General features: G+C 38.5%; 1 protein-coding gene across 1 annotated transcript in view; it reads left to right on the top strand.

Moving 5' to 3' along the window:
• The window catches only part of FSHR (follicle stimulating hormone receptor), a gene marked incomplete at both ends in the record, with an annotated part of 205,070 nt that overhangs the window by 94,623 nt on the left and 92,619 nt on the right, over nucleotides 1–17,828 (top strand). The window contains one exon of the mRNA XM_080913893.1: nucleotides 12,532–12,603. Within this exon, the coding sequence (XP_080770019.1) occupies nucleotides 12,532–12,603 (72 nt within the window). The remainder of the gene's footprint in view (nucleotides 1–12,531; nucleotides 12,604–17,828) is intronic.

Below are 17,828 nucleotides of genomic sequence, written 5' to 3'. Positions count from 1 at the left end.
TGTGTGTGTACTGTATTTATTTCTGCACTATTACTCTTTCTACAGTGTGTTTCTGGTGTTGTCAGTTTTCTCAATTCTCAGTTTTACTTTATTGCTGCTCTTCTTTGCATTGTTTTGTTGTTGACTCTTTCAAGACTAACTTAAATGTTGCAATGCATTTTAAAGCTATTCTGCTAATTTTATGTTCATTATTCCTCAAATGAAAATTTACCAACAACAATGATTTTATTTTTGCTCTTGACTTAGAAAAAATCTGCCCACACCTTTGAAGTTAGCTGAATAGAATTAGAATAACAAGGTCATAATGAAATATCAGACACTTTATATGATAATAAAATTTGCAGCATTAGTAATTCAATTATCTTGAATAAACATTCAAGCAAATATAGATGTCTAATAATTGTCATAAATGATAGAATAATGAAGGTTTTAAATTTTCATTTATTTTCATTTTACAGTTGTAGGTGTTTGTTTTTCATGTAAATCTGTATAGCAACTGTGTGCATAGTTCCTGCAAAAGCCAGAAGAGAGCATCAGATCTGTTGGGGCTAGAGGTTCATATGGTTGTGAGTCACCATATGAGTGCTGGAAATTAAGCCCAGGTCCTCAGGAGGGACAGCAAGTGCCCTAAACTACTGAATCAGTTCTCCAGCCCCTAGAATTATGAAAATTTAAAGACACTACACTAAATATTACAAAAAATATCCTTGTCCATTTTAGCCAAAAATAAGAGAAAACCTTAACCTCACAAATATCGAATAAAAACTTTATATAGATTAAGATTAAATTTTATTAATATAGTGGTGCTTCTTGACTCACATTTGGATAAATCCATTTTTAAGTTGACAATAATGAAAATTAATAATTTGTTTGGGGAAGTAGGAAGAATCTAGGAGGAGGAGAACATAATCAGGTATGTTGTATAAATCTATCTTTAATTAAAATATCATCACACTTAAGTTAGCAAACGTAACAGCTTAGCCCGACCTGCCTTGCTGGAATACTTGCATTATACCTGTGCTTGGACAAAGTCATTTATCCAATGTCTATTTAATGACAATGTGATGAATAGCTAATAAAATTTTTTGAATACTTATATGCATAATAGCAGTGCCAACTCATAAGAGCCAGCCATCTGCATTCACAGACCCAATCAACCATGAATCAAAAATACTTTTTAATGCTAAACATGTTTCCCAAACAATACAGCATAACGAGTTATTATGTATTAGATATCATAATAAACCTAGGGATGGTTTATACAGTAGTACACAGGAGAACATATATAAGTGAGATGCATATACTGTACTGTCTTATACAAAATACTTGAGATTCCATGGCTTTTGGTATCCTTGATGGTGTGCTGAAGCCTAAAATCAATTGCCAAATGATTCCCAGGAGCAAATGCTGTACAGTGTCTGTCATTTCCTCCCTATCCTGATGGCTTCTGTGGCTGTGGCTTGCTTTTGTTGCTTATAGTGCTAACCAGCAAAAGAGCAAATTATAAAATTAGAATCTGGAACGTCTGTCTAAGAGTCTGAAAGTTTGTGGTGTTGAGCAGCCCACAGCAAATTCAAAATGGGTGACGTTGAAAAAGGCAAGAAGACTTTTGTTCAGAAGTGTGCCCAATGCCACACTGTGGAAAAGGGAGGCCAGCATGAGACTGGACCAAATCTCCATGGTCTGTTTGGGCGGAAGACAGGTCAGGCTGCTGGATTCTCTTACACAGATGCCAACAAGAACAAAGGCATCATTTTGGGAGAGGATACCCTGAGGGAGTAGTTGGAGAATCCCAAAAAGTACATCCTTGGAACAAAAGTGATCTTTGCTGGAATCGAGAATAAGGGAGAAAGGACAGAGCTAATAGCTTATTTTAAAAAGGCTACTAATGCATAATTCCACTGTCTTATTTATTACAAAGCAAATATCTCATGTCTTTTAATGTGTACCATAATTTAATTCATACACCAAATTTAGATCATGAATAGATAACAATGCTTTTGTTGGACAGTCCTGATTTAAGTAAAACTGATTTGTCATTAAAATAAAATTAGAATCACAGTTTCTAATGAAAGCATATTTAGTACTTTAACAGCACTATGAAATATAACATTCCTGAATTAAACTATTCTAATTCAAGGACTTTTTATCAAATCCTAGTGTCTCCTGTGTGTTTTACTGTCCCCAGACTTCTCTATTTACAGTCTCTCATTTCAATAATTTTATTATTAGTGATTAGTTGTCTTTCTGCTGTTACCAAATACCCAACAAAAGCAACATAAGGGAAGAAAAGCTTTTTCGACTTAGCGTTTAAAGGAATGGTCCACTGTGGTATTTTGAATGAGAATGGACCCTATAGGCTCATAGACTTGAATACTTGGTCAACATGGGTTTGTGCTGTTTGAAAGGATTAGGAGGTATGGCCTTGTTGGAGGAAGTATGCCACTGGGCATGAGTTTTGAGATTTTTCAAAAAGCCTATGCCAAGCCCTGAGTCTCTGTCTTCCTGCTGCCTGTGGATCCAGATATAAAAATCTCCATTATTGCTCCAGCACCATGTCTAACTACATAGTACCATGCTTCCTGCCATGATAATGAACTAAGGCTATATGTAGGCATAAGTTTTTCAAAACCCACTTTAATACAAGTTCTTAAATGTTTTAACCTTCCTTCTAGCCCACCATCCACCAGAGGTAATGGAAAGGAAAGGTTAATAGGGAAAAGGGGAGATATCGACCTGTTTAGAAGTCGTTCTTTTGGGTTATTCCAATCTTCATTGTCAGGAAATCAACAGTTCAGTTCAGACAAATAAACAGTGGTAGCTCAATCCACTCACAAATGCTGTTCATCAGTCATCAGTAGCAGTTCACTACAGAGGTAACCCCAGGGCTCTGCCAACTGGCACTAGTCCTGGGAAATGGCAAGAGGCCACTGGAATAACACAGGAACTTCTTCGGTGTGTTTCTATCTACAAACTCACTACAAATAATCAGTGAAGGAGGCAAGGTGAACCAACACTGTCAGTCAGTGTCAGGAAGCCCAGCAAAGCCCAGCGAAGATTATGAAGGCAAAGCAATGCCACTGTCTGTAGGGTTATATTTATACCCTTTGCAAACTTTATGTATCCACTCAAGCATCCACCCCAGCAAAATATCATATCTTTTTTCCAGACAGCTTCCAGAGAAAAACTACATGTCTATTCTCAACAAAACATCCACTCATGTGTCTGCTTCAACAAAACATCCTCTCATAAGACAGTTTCCAGAAAAAAATTACATAATACAACTGAATCTCCAAGAAAACCAGAAATTTTCACTTTATCAGCCTCTGAAACTGTAAACCGGCTCCAATCAAATGCCTTCATTTGAAAGTTACTATGGCCATGGTGTCTCTTTAAAGCAAAGCACCGCTGACTGAGGCACCTACTATGGTATCAGTGAATCCTGAGGTGACATGATCTTGACACAGCTTGCCTTATCACACCCACAGTCAAGAGTCAGAGATCAATCCTGCCGTATTACACCCACAGTCAAGGGATCAGTCCTAGTGCTTGGCTGGTTTGAATTTAGCCAGTCTAGGATCCCAACCCATGAAATGGTAATGCCCTTGTTTAGGTTAGGTCTTCTCATCCCAACAACACAATATAGACTACCTCAAAGACATGGTGGAGGGTGGTCTTTGACATGATTCCTGATCTTATCAATCTGACAATAGAAAGCAACAATCATGTCAGATGGCTTTTATCATAATGCTTTTGAGTTTCACTTTTAATTCTGACCAGGAATGGAATGAGGAAGCACTGCCTGTGGTTTGTTGTTGATGTTGTTGTTTTAATAATTCAATTCATCTTCTGCTGGTTTCTTTTATATATTTTTTATTAGATACTCTGTATTTACATTTGAAGTGCTATCCCCTTGCCCATTCCCCTCCCATCCCCCTTCCCCTCTACGTTGTCCTCACAAAGGTACACTAGCTCCCCATCACCTTCTCCATCTCAGTGCCTTGGCTTTCACCTGCATTAGGAAAACGTGACCTCCCTGAACCAAAAGACTCTTCTCACATTGATGCCAGACGCTGCTATTCTCAGCTGCATATGCAACTGAAGCCATGAGCTTCTCAATGCATGCTCCATGGTTGGTGTTCTAGTCCATGGGAGCTGTGGAGGATTTGATTCGTTGACAAAGTTGTTCTTCCCATGAGGTCATATCTCCTTTCAGCTCCTTCATCTCCTCCCCCAGAACCCTCCTTGGGGTCCCCATGATCAGTCATAACTCTGGCAGAGCCCCTGAGGAGGCACCCCTATCTGGTTCCTGCAAGCAATCACCTCCTGGGATCAACTATAATGCTTGGGCCCGGTAGATGCACTTAGGGTAGATCCCCAAGTGAGGCAGCCGCTGAAAGATCACCTCTTCAGTCCCTGTACTACCACTTAATCTGATACTTCCTCCTTTGAGTGTTTTGTTCTCCTTCCTAAGAAGGACTGAGGCTTTCATATTTTGGCGTTCCTTCTTTTTGAGCTTCATTAGGCCTGTGAATCGTTTCTTGGGTATTCAGAGCTTTTTTGGGCTAGTATGTGCTTATAAGTGAGTACATACCATGAGTGTTCTTTTATGACTGGGTTACCTCACTCAGGATGATAGTCTCTAGTTCCATCCATTTTCCTACAAATTTTGTGAAGTCATTGTTTCTAAGAGCTAAGAAGTATTCAACTGTGTAAATGTACCACACATTCTGTATCCATTGAAAGACATCTGGGTCCTTTACAGCTTCTGGCTATTACAAATAAGGTTGCTATGAACATGGTGGAACATGTGTCCTTATTATATATATTGAAGCTCCTTTGGGATATATGCTCAAGTAAGAAATAGCAGGGTCTTCAGGTAGTACTATGTCCAATTTTCTGAGGAACCGCCAGACTGATTGCATGAGTGGTTGTACCAGCTTACAACCCCACAAACAGTGGAAGAGTGTTCCTCTTTCTCCACATACTTGCCAGTATCTGCTGTCATCTGAGTTTTTGATCTTAGCCATTCTAAGATGTGAGGTATGAGGTGGAATCTCAGGATTGTTTTGATTTGCATTTCCCTGATGACTAAGGATGTTGAACAGTTCTTTAGGTGCTTCTCAACCATTTGGAATTCCTCAGTTGAGAAATTTTTGTTTAGCACTGTACACCATTTTTAATAGGATTGTTTGATTCTCTGCAGTATAACTCCTTGACTTCTTTTTATATATTGAATATTAGCCATCTATCAAATATGAGATTGGTAAAGATGCTTTGAGAATGAATTTCGCTATCCTAGATATTTTGTTATTCCTGATGAATTTGCAGATTTATCTTTCCAACTCTATGATGAATTGAGTTGGAATTTCATGGGGATTGCATTTATTCTGCAGGTTGCTTTTGATTAAATAGCCATTTTTAGAATATTTATCCTTCCAATCCATGAGCATGGAAAATCTTTCTATCTTTTGAAATCTTCTTGGATTTCTTTTCTCAGAGATTTAAAGGTCTTGTCATACAAATCTTTTAGTTCCTTAGTTAGGGTCTCACCAAGGTATTTCATATAGTTTGTGACTATTGTGAAGGGTATTTATTCCCTAATTTCTTTCTCAGCATGTATATCCTTTGAGTATTGGAAGGCAACTGATTTGTTTGAGTTAATTTTATATCCAGCTACTTTGCTGAAGTTGTTTATCAGCTGTAGGAGTTCTCTGGTGGAATTTTTGGGGTCACTTAAGTATACTATGATATCATTTGCAAATAGTGATATTTTGACTTCTTTCTTTCTGATTTGTATCCCTTTAATTTCATTTTGTTGTCTAATTGCCCTGGATAGGAATTCTAATATGATATTGAATAGGAAGGGGGAGAGTGGGCAGCCTTGTCTAGTACCAGATTTTAGTGAAATTGCTTCAAGTTTTTCAACATTTAATTTTATGTTGGTAACCGGTTTGCTGTATATTGCTTTTACTATGTTTAGGTATGGGCCTTGGATGATTGATCTTTCCAAGACTTTTAACATGAAGGGGTGTTGAATATGTCAAATGCTTTCTCAGCATCTGTGAGATGATTGTGTGGTTTTTCTCTTTGCATTTGTTTATATTGTAAGATACAGTGATGGATTTTTGTATATTGAATCATCCCTGCATTCTTGGGATGAAGCCTACTTGATCATGGTGAATGATCATTTTGGTGTACACTGTCTTTGTGTAGTTTAGGTGTGAGCATAATTGTGGCTTCAAAGAACAAGTTGGGTAACATTCCTTCTGTTTCTATTTTGTGGAATAGTTTGGAGCAGATTAGTATTAGGTCTTCTAGGAAAGTCTGATAGAATTCTGTACTGAACCCATCTAATCCCAGGCTTCCTTTGGTACGGAGCGGGGGTGAGTGCTTTCATTTCTTTAGGGGCTATGGGACTGTTTAGATGTTTATCTTATTCTTATTTAATCTTGGTATCTGTTATCTATCTAGAAATTTGTCCATTTTTCTAGATTTTCCCATTTTGTTGTGTATAGGCTTTTGTAGTAGGATTTCTTGAATTTCCTCAGTTTCTGTTGTTATGTCCCCCACAGTCATTTCTAATTTCATTCATTTGGATGCTCTCTTTGCCCTCTAGTTAGTCTGGCTAAGAGTTTATCTATCTTGTTGGTTTTCTCAAAGAACCAGATTCTGGTTTTGTTGATTCTTTGTATAGTTTTTTTTGTTTTTCTACTTAGTTGATTTCTGCTCTGAGTTTTATTATTTCCTGGCATCTACTCCTCCTGTTTGTATCTGCTTTGTTTTGTTTCAGAGCTTTCAGCTGTGCTGTCATGCTGCTAGTGTATGCTCTCTCCAGTTTCTTTTGGAGGAACTCAGAGCTATGAGTTTTCCTCTTAGTACTGATTTCTTTGCATCCCATAGCTTTGGGTAAGTTTTCCTTTCATTTTCATTAAATTCTTAAAAATCCTTAATTTCTTGCTTTATTTCTTCCTTGATCTGTTATCATTGAGTAGCACATCATTCAGCTTCCATGTGTATGTAGACTTGTTGTCTTTGTTGTTATTAAAGACTAGTCTTAGTCCATGGTGATCTGATAGGATGCATGAGAGTATTTCAATTTTCTTATATATGTTGAGGCTTGTTTTGTGACAGATTATATGGTCAATTTTGGAGAAGGTGCTGAGAGGTGATGAGAAGGTATATTCTTTTGTTTTTGGATGAAATATTTTGTAGATGTCTATTAATTCCAGTTGGTTCATAACCTCTGCTAGTTTTCCTGTCTCTGTTCAGTTTCTGCTTCCATGATCTTTCCATTGATGAGAGTGAGGTATTGAAGTCTCCCACTATTATTGTGTGTAATACAATATATGCTTTAAACTTTATTAGGGTTTTTTATGAACATGGATGCTCTCGTATTTGGACCATAGATGTTCAGGATTAAGAGTTCATCTTGATAGATTTTTTTTCTGTGATGAATAAAACGTGTCCTTCCTTATTTTTTTATAACTTTTGGTTGAACATCTATTTTATTTGATATTAGATTGGCTACTCCAGCTTGTTTCTTGGGACCATTTGCTTAGAAGTTTTTTTCTCAGCCTTTTTCTATGAGGTGGTGTCTGTCTTTTTCTCCAAGATGGGTTTTCTTTGTGCAGCAAAATGCTGGATCCCATTTACATATCCAGTCTGAAAACTATGTCTCTTTACTCGAGAATTGAGTTTATTGACCTTAAAAGATATCATGGAACAGTGATTTTTTTGTTACTTTTGTTGTTAGATGTAGATTTATGTTTTTGTGCTTTTCTACTTTTGGTTTTTGATATGATTATTTTCTTGCTTTTCCTAGGGTATAGTTTCCCTCCTTGTTTTAGATTTTTCATTTAATATCCTTCGTAGAGCTGAAATTGTGGTCAGATATTGTATAAATTTGGTTTTATCCTGGAACATCTTGATCTCTCCATATATGGTAATTGAGAGTTTTGCTGAATACAGTAACCTGGGCTGGAATTTGTGTTCTCTTAGAGTCTGTATGATGCCTGTCCAAGATCTTCTAGCTTTTATAGTCTCTGTTGAGAAGTCTGGTGTAATTATGATTGGTCTGCCTTTATGTGTTACTTGTCCTTTTTCCCTTACTGCTTTTAGTGTTCTTTCTTTGTTTTGAACATTTGGTGTTTTGATTATTAAGTGTCAGAAAGAATTTCTTTTCTGTTCCAATTTATTTGGAGTTCTGTAGACTTCTTTTATGCTCATGGTCATCTCATTCTTAAGGGTAGGGAAGTTTTCTTCTATGATTTTGTTGAAGATATTTACTGTGCCCTTTAGTTGATATTCTTTGCCCTCTTCTACACTTGCTATCCTTAGGTTTGGTCTTGTCATTGTGTCCTGGATCTCCTGGATATTTTGTGTTAGGAGCTTTTTAATTTTTGCATCTTCTCTGACTCTTTTGTCTATGTTTTCTATGTTATCTTCAGCCTCTGAAATCTTCTCTTTCATCTCATGTAGTTTGTTGGTGATGCTTGTATCTGTGACTCCTGATTTCTTTCTTAGGTTTTCTATCTTCAATGTTGTCTCTTTTTGTGATTTCTTTATTGTTTCTATTTCCTTTTTCAATTCCTTCACCTGTATGGTTGTGTTTTCTTGTAGTTGTTTGAGTGATTTCTTTTGTTTATCCTATAATTGTTTAATTCATGAACTTCTCGAAGATCTTCATCAACATCATGAAGGATTATTTTAAGTCTAAATCTTGTCTTTCTGGTGTTTATAAAATTCACTACTTGCTATGGTAAGAGATCTACATTCTGATGTTTCCAGGTTGTCTTTGTTTCCATTACTTAGGTTCTTGTGCTTTCTTCTTGCCATCTTGTTGTCTGTGATTATAGGTGATTTTTGTGTCTATGACTGGTGTTTGTCTCTCTTGTGGTTTAAGGGCCCATGGGCTCAGGAGGGAGATTGCTCCTGGGTGTTCAGCTCTTTGTTGGCAGGCAATTGGTTCTGATGGCAGTGACTTGTTTTTGTCTCTGTGGGCTCAGGTGAGAGAGCTCTTCTTAGCCTGTTCTGGGAGCTCAGCCCTCTGAGGGCAGATCCTGAGTCCTGATGATGGAGACCTTTCCCACTCCTTGGTCCAGAAATAAGAGAGCACCATGCTCCCTGTACTCTGAGAACTGGTGGCATTCCCTCCCTGGGTAGCTAGCTGTTGGGCTTGTGTGTCAGGCTCACCTTTGGTTCAGGTGGAAGAGCACTTGTTAGGTTGTTCTGGGAGCTCAGCCCCCTGCAGGCAGATCCTGTGTCTTGATGGTAAAGACCTGGCTTTTACTGGATTTCTGTGTTGGATGCTTAATTCATGAGTTTTTCATCTTTTTCTTCTCCCGTCTACTATAATAATTGAAAGCTAAAAGTTGTGTGTGTGTGTGTGTGTGTGTGTGTGTGTATGTGTGTGTGTAGCAGAATAACTTTTTATGTTGTATTTTTTATATTACCAAAAGTATAATTTTTTTATATTTTTGTATTTTTATTACTCAAAATACAATTATTATAATTGTAATTTTTGACCTATGTATGACTTAAATGAGTATTAATATTTTGTTTTTGTTTTGATTTTCCATATGGGTTTCCGTGTGTGTGTGTGTGTGTGTGTGTGTGTGTGTGTGTGTGTGTGTGTGTGTTGAGGGAAAGAAGTTAATTATTTTACAACTGAATGTTATGATTTAGTGATTTAGTAATTTTATTCTTGCTAAAGAAAGTTATTCATTTTTACACTAATTTGCTTTGTTACCTAGTTCAGGATCAACATTTTAAAGCAATTTTTATTGATGTGGTGGGTTTTCTTATCATTATGAATTCCCAGCTAGTCAATGAGGGATACTAATTTTTGTTCCTCCATGATGTATGTTTGTGTATGGGGGGTGTGCACATGTGTGTTGTGTGTGTGTGTGTGTGTGTGTGTGTGTGTGTGTGTGTGTGTGTGCCTGTCTTCCTACTGAATTAAATTTTATCATCTAAAGGAATTATTCTGCTAAGTTTTTAGTGTCTAATTAATTTTATCTACAAGTATCTTTATTTAATCCTCACATTTAAATGGTAATTTTCTAATTATATAATTCTAAATTAGCAATTACTTTTCTCTAATATTGAGGATTTTTTAAAAAACCTTTTCTTATTTTTTCTTTGAAGATATTTTGTCTTTCTCTCTGTGTGAGCTTTAAAAATGTTTTATCTTATGAATCTACAGTTTTCATGCTCAGATCTCCAGCAATGATATTTGGTGCTTTTTTTAAGATTGCTAGAGATTTCTGAATCTGAGGGTTTATAGCTTTCACAAATAATGGTTTTTTTTCTGGGTGTTATTTCATTGGAAATGCACTGGTCTCTCTTTTCTGTACATTTCTTCCTGGAATGCATATAAAATAATAGAAGAAATAAATTCAGAGGGAGAGAAGAGGTTGGGAGAAGAAAGAAAAAGGGGGGAGAGGGAAGGAGGAAAAATAAAGAAGGGAAGGAGGGCAAAGGGAGAGCCTTTTCATTTACTCTCTGTCATTTCATGGACCAGTTTAGCATCCATATACTAATTTCTTTGTAACCAAATCTGGGAATCATACACATTGCTCTTTCTACATTCTAATTCTGGTGCACACACCATTGCTCAGAATAACATCAAGATTCAGTTTCCTGTTTTGGGCTTTTGACACTTTTGTAGAAGCCCAGCCACTCATGTTTAAATGTTATATGTTATGGTTTATTTCTGAAGAAAGTTAAAATTGATCTTTGGAAGAATTTTTAAAACTATAAAAGTCCATATAATTACATTTATGTTAACCTATATAGCTTCTATTACAAATGACTATTGAACCACACAGAAGTTCATGGAGATTTATAGACTTCAGGTCTGGTAGATGACTTCAGTTTTGGTTGGTTTGATTTGATTTAATTTTTCAATTTTTATAATAATGTTTACAGATTTTTAAAAAGTCTGTTATTTATTAATTACCTTGGACCACTGAATACTGTCATAGTCCTTGGAATTTTCAGAAACAAGATTATTATTAGAAGCACAGAAGCTGAGTTGTTGTGAGACAGAGAATTCAGGCCTCTGGAACAAAGTATCATGACAGTGCCCTTCCATGGGTTCTCATCACGGACAGAAGCATGGCATAGCCAAGCTCAAGCAAAGAAGAGAGAAGTCCCATGTACCTCTCTTGCAGCTACAGAACATCTGAAAATTCCAATCCCATTCTAACCAAGCGAGGTAGCCAGTAGCCAGGAATGAAAACCAAACACCTTGGCTCAGAGAATTTCCCAAGATTCATTGTTTTGCTTTCCTGTCGGGAGCTAAAGTTCCTAAAACCTATGTGAAGAGACCTGTGATGTGCCAGGGACTACGTGAAATGATAGCTCAGAAGAAAATCCCTGACCTTGCACGACCCTCACGCAAGTCACGGGGGAAGACAATTGTGTGAGCACGCAGGCAAGTACACAGAATGTAGAACAGACCAAAAATACCATAAAGGAGATTTTCATGTTATAGAGAGGTCAAGAAAAGAAAAGCTAGCTGAGAGTGAATTTTGAGAGAATAGAATTTAAAAGAGCCAGACAGAAGATATGTAGGTAGATCAATGAGAGGATAAACCTGAAAATAGTACCTAAAACATGCTTTGTAAACTCTTGTGTTAATTAGGCTGTTTATGGAACTTTGGAGAAAAAGAGGTTGGAGGAGCCAGGGAACAGAAAACAGGAAGCTCCTCCAGGCTTCTGGATGCCAATGTATTTAATTTGGATTTTTCCTTGAATGAGGTGTGGGGCAGGAGCTGATGGAAGTTGTTTGTTTAGCCAGGATGGGATAGATATTTCAAACAAGAGAAATGTCCAAAACTGGAGGTGGCTGACACTAAGAGAGAAAACTTCATAAATGGGGGAAATGATGACGTGTTTTTATATCAATGGCAGAATTCCGCAGAGGAGGGGAAATAGAAGCAAAAACTGCATAGAGGAAAAAGGTGACATTTGAGGCGTGGTTTTCCAGGAGAAAGATGAAAAGATGGAGTGTGGATGGGAAGAGCTGTTCTTAGGCAGAATCCTCGATAGCTCATTTGTGGTACCAGATGGATTGCCAGGTAGCTGTGCTAACTGCAGGGAACTGTGAGAACAGGGGGAAGCTGTCTTCTGCTTCCATTTCCCCACCCCCACCCTGAAGGAATTGGATTCAAGGTCCGCTCAATATGACCTTAAAGGAAAATGTGTCAGTCACTGATATAGGAAAATAGAAGGGGCCTTACTCAGAATCTCATGGCTGGTAAGTGGCAGGCCTTGTCTATGAACCTTGTTCCTTTCTGCTACTGTGCTTCTTGAAATACAATGGTAAGAACCTTACCTATTATGTTCATCTCATTATACAAGGAGAACCTGGACTAGTCCTTTTTTGTGAGGAGGAGAAACAGTTTCAACCCTTATCAGGGCAGGCACTGCATGGGTATCGGCTGTTCCCTGATGTCATTTATCTCACACTCGATTGCTCACAGTTAGGCAGATTGTAATGCTTTGTACGAACTCTCTTTTCAGGAGGTTTGTGCTCACCAAGCTTCGAGTCATCCCAAAAGGATCATTTTCTGGATTTGGGGACCTGGAGAAAATGTAGGTACCTGATGTCACTGTGTGAATGTCTCAGGTGGACTAAGGAAAGTGACCTTGGATCATGTCCAGCATGGTGTCTACACAGGTGTCCATCCTTATCAAAAGGTCTTATCATCAGATTCAACAAGGCATGGGTTGAACATATTGGAGAAAATGTTCTGGAATGTGTGTGTGTGTGTGTGTGTGTGTGTGTGTGTGTGTGAGAGAGAGAGAGAGAGAGAGAGAGAGAGAGAGAGAGAGAGACAGAGACAGAGAGACAGAGAAACAGAGAGACAGAGAGAGACAGAGACAGAGAGACAGAGAGACAGAGAGGGAGAGAGAGACTTATTGCTGTCATTCCATAACTAATACAATATTACAAGTATTTATGTAAGTTTGTACTGTATTAGATATTACAAATAAGCTAGAGCTGATTTATGTGGCAGTATACAGAAACTTATGGAAAGATTATTTATGTTATATTTTAAAATTCTACAGCATTGGTATTGACACCTGAGCACCTATAGATTTGGTGATTAATGGCATGTCCTAGAAAATCTTTTTCATGACTGCAATCAGAAGTCACCTGATATGCCTAACTTTTACAAGTCTTTCTATTTCCTTTCTCTATCATACTTGTTATTAAATAATATTTAGGAAAAAAATGTTAATTCCATTAGAATATAAAGGAACACAATAATTTGTAGTCATTTTTTGGATAGAAAATGTTGTATTCCAAAGCCTTTGGAATAGATATTTCATCAACTAAATCCTTTCATTCTTTCTTTTTTTTCTGCTTATGGCCACTTTTTTCTCTCAAAGACATGTTCCTACTAGTTCTTGTTGGCTTTGAATCAAGAGCAAGGCCTCACATATGTGTTCTTGGCACTGTTTATGTCTCTGGTTCCCATACCATGCACACAAGCAATGGTCACTGGTATGCATATACTTCAAAGTACTAAGAACTTTCTTAGTACTGACAGAAGTCTCCTGTGCTATAATAATTACAAGCTTTGTACTGGTGTGGCTTAATTTGGAGTTGGCTCCAAGTAGGATTTTCTGGAAGTGGAGTGGAGCAGTAAACCCAGAGTCACACTTTCACACCTCTAGTAGCATGCCTTTTCTTTGACCGCCTCTGGCCACTTCTCCCAGAATTTTTGATGGAAGACATGTTCTTCACAGGGGCACAAACCTGGTTCAAAACTTCCATGCCAGTAAGAACACTCATCAATGTACTCCATGTTCAAAAATGGGAATCTTTGTATTGTGATTCAGTGAAAGCCACCCTCCAGCTCATATGTTTCTTCTGGAAGCTGTTGGAATTTTCACGTACCTTTAAGACTTTTTCTTGATATCTGGGAAAGAGAGAAAGTAACCTATTATCAAAAAGGACATAACATGCTATTTCCACAGTTAACTGCCTGCTTGCATGATAGTGGTCAGTGATTGCTTGTTTTTATATAAACTGACTGTGTAACTTTGAAATATTCTTTAAGGACTTTGATTTCTTAACTATGTTTGAGAAAAGGAGTTTTGAAGGAGACCATCATTGGCATATTAGATGAGAGATCAATTTAAAGTGTTCTGTCTTCCAGTGTCTTTACCTGGTAAAGATGTTGACCACAAAGGCAGGCACTCATCTGAAAAGATTATATCCTGAAAGCCATGGCATTGGATGGTGCTCCTTGGTAGATTATCTAATGCCCTGACAATGATGTGGCATATACTAGATGACTATAAAATAATTCTGGGCACCCCCCCAAACCCTGCTATTTGCAGATAGACAGAAATAATGGCTACCACAAACAATGCATCTTATAAAACTTAATCAAGCAAATAAGGGTGGCCCCTGACAGGGTACTCAGCATCAGACAAACCAGCCTGTGGTTAAAGAACTGGCCAAAGGGAACTGACATAGCAATAATATAACTGCAAACCCTTGGTCTCCAGGCTTACCATCCTTCCACTCACACACACACACACACACACACACACACACACCAGTCTCCAGGCTCATCCTCTTTCCATGGCTCACCCTCCAACCCTGATCCCTAGGCTCTCCTTCCTTTCATCATCGTATACTGTTTTGGTCAATGCTAAGCTCTTGTCTTCTTTCTGGGTCCATCCTTTTCACCCAGAACCTTCCTTCACCTTTTAACCCATTTCCTAATTTTAATAAGTTCTGGCTTTATCTTCCATGCCTCCCTCTCCACAAATCTTAATTCACTCTGCATAAGTCCAAGTTCACTTCTATTAGAAAAGGAAACACCTTCTCTTGAATGCCCCTTCCTCATCATGTGTTGTCTGGTACCATGATAGACCAGCCTCCCCTGCCACACTGCCTCTCTCCCTTTCAGCCACTTCTTCACCTATCCTTACTTGCTGTTTGGCCACAAATTCTTCAAAAGTATATAATCATTCAATAAAAGGTCTCAAATAACAACTATAATTGCCAAATCAAATGGCATTGGGGAGAATAGGGACAAACTGATTAGTGCGGCAGGCTTCGGTGAGTACCCGTCACAGGGTTAAGTCCTCAATCAATGTTAACTACAGTGATCATAGCTGCGGCGAGGCTGCCACTAAGAAACTCCTGCCACCTTTCAAATCTCAGTTCACTTCCAGAAACCTTCCCCAACCACATGGGCCACAGTGACTTCGATGACTTTCCTCTTCACTGTGAGAGGTTTAATTTTCTTTGTAGACATTTTTTACCCAATAATCAGCAGCACTGAATCCCTACTATCCCATTCACTCCTGAAGCACTGAGGCCCCAGATAAAGTTTGGTTCTGTGGCTCTTTTCTCCCTCACACTAAGTGCATGTGGGCGTGGGAGACATTGCCAACTCTAAAGACGAGTTCATAACTGAGGTGGCAGGCAGTTTGAACACCATGTTCTCTTGGCTTCTGTGGCTGCTGGTGGACTGGTTCTGTAATCAGGGCAAGTCACTGTAAATTCTGAGACTTTTATGGGATTGAGAAATGAAAAGGTCAGCTCTATTTTCAGGAATATAGTTCCACAAAGCAGTGAAGCCAGGACAGTTGTCACCATTTATCCACCAGAGGTAGAGATAAGAACAAAATTAATATAATGGAAGGGAAGATTCAGAGAGAGCCCAACCCCTAAGGACACTAGCACCTGAATAAAGCTTTACCTAAAGCAATTCTTCTTCTCTGACCATCAAGTTAAATGAACCATTAAATTCCCATCTTATCCTTAAACCTGTTGAGGGTTTATTTTATTCTGCCTCTTGGAACAGAACAGTCTAGCAAATGTTTATATCACTGATTTTACACATAACTTCTTATGCATTGTTTTTAAATCTTGGACTGTATTTTAATCGTGACTATGTAATGACCGGTTTCACAATGGATTTCCATGCCCACCTGCTTATTGACTCCTTCACTATTGACCATAACCATTTGTATTTAGTATATTGTGTTCACATTTAGAAGTCTTCTCTTGCCATCTTATGATGATTATGTTTGCTCACTCGTCTTTCTGTCTGTGCTTATTCTATTTTTATTGTAAGTATCTAACTCTCTGCAACACAAATCCAATGATGCATAAAAATAAGACAAACACATCTTTCTTCTTGTACAATTTTTATTCCAATAGTATAGTTAGAAATTAAATGTTGGGCTGGAGAGATGGCTTAGTGGTTCAGAGTACTGGCTGCTCTTCCAGAGGACCCCAGTTCAATTCGAGCACCCACATGGGAGCTAACCATGGTCTGCAACACTAGTCTAGAAAATATGCTACCCTCTCACTAATGCACTTAAAAATACAGTGAAACAAGTTATTTTTAAAAGAATGGCATATAAGTAAATGTAAAATTGCATGGTGAGAGTCACTACAGAGACAGGTGATGTGAGAGTATGTAAGCAGAGGGTGTTTATAATAGCATCTTTTTCCTACTGAAAATGCTAAAGAGAGCCTTTCTGAGCTCTGGGGAAATGACATTGGTGTAGAAATCTGAAGCAGAAGGAGTAGCCATGTGAATAAAATGAACAGACTAGAAAGTATGTTCTGGCCAGGAGGAAGAACATGCACTAAAGTCTCGTGGCATGCTCCTTGACACTGTGTGGATACATTGAACATGCGAGGTGCTCACTTCCTCCCAGCGTGACCGCCTCCTCACTTCCTCCCAGCGTGACCGCCTCCTCACTTCCTCCCAGTGTGACCGCCTCCTGTGTTGGACGGGATGAAGGAAGGCTGCATCTGTGCATTAAGGGCAGGTATGCGAGGTGGTCCAACCAGACACCAAATCAGAGACTCTTGTTCTTGCTGCTGTGGTGGAGAGCACTGAGCACACGGGCAGAACGGGAGAAAAGGTCAAGAGCGAATTTCATCTTCCTGCTCTGTCACACTGGCAACAGGCTTCACCATCAGTGCCATTCTGCAGATTCGAAAACAGGTCTACAGACACCCATTTTCTGCCCAAGGTGACACCATGAATAACCAGTAGAAAAGGATATTCCAAACAGAATGTGGTTTGTGCTCATAGACAACTAGATTGGGCAGAGTCTGAAATCACGCATCTTTATTTTCTTCACCCCATGTATCTGCCCCCACGCCATCTGAGCATCTAAGCATCGATCAACTATAAAAGTGTTAGTGATATCTCCAAGTTCATAATGCTGTCAGGCATCTTAAACATCCCATCACTATATCTATTGATGGGTTTGGATCCTCATCTCTTCCTCTTGTTAAAATTGCAAAAGCTCTGTACCTTTTACCACCCAAAGAAAAATAAAAACTAGTATCCAACCCAATCCCTACAGGTGAGTCTCTCTGGTCATTAACCAAGCCCTTTATTTAGTTTTATTTTTTATTTTTTATTTATTTACTTTACATCTCATTCACTGCCCCCTCTCCCAGTCAACTCCTTTCATAATCCTTTCCTGCATCCATCTCACTCCTTCTCCTCTGAGAGGATGCCTACCTCCTTGGTATCCCCCCAATCCTGTACATCAAGTCTCTAAGAGGCTAGGTGCATCCTCTTCCACTGTGGCCAGAAAAGGCAGCCAAGCTAAAAGAAAATATCCCAAGGACAGGCAATAGCTTTTGGAATAACCTTCTGTTTGAATGTGCTTGGCTTATTAAGTGGCAATATTTGGAAGTGTGGCCTTGTTAGAGGAAGTGTCTCACTGTGGTTGTGGCCTTTAAACTCATACTAGCTGCCTAGAAAACTGACTTCTCCTGACTGCCTTCAGCTCCTTCTCCAGTGCCTGTCTGGATGTGC

Source organism: Micromys minutus (genome assembly GCF_963924665.1).
Source record: "Micromys minutus genome assembly, chromosome: 3".
Classification (NCBI taxonomy): Eukaryota; Metazoa; Chordata; class Mammalia; order Rodentia; family Muridae; genus Micromys; species Micromys minutus.
The sequence above is the reverse complement of the archived record's forward strand: the minus strand, read 5'-3'. Positions and strand labels throughout refer to the sequence as shown.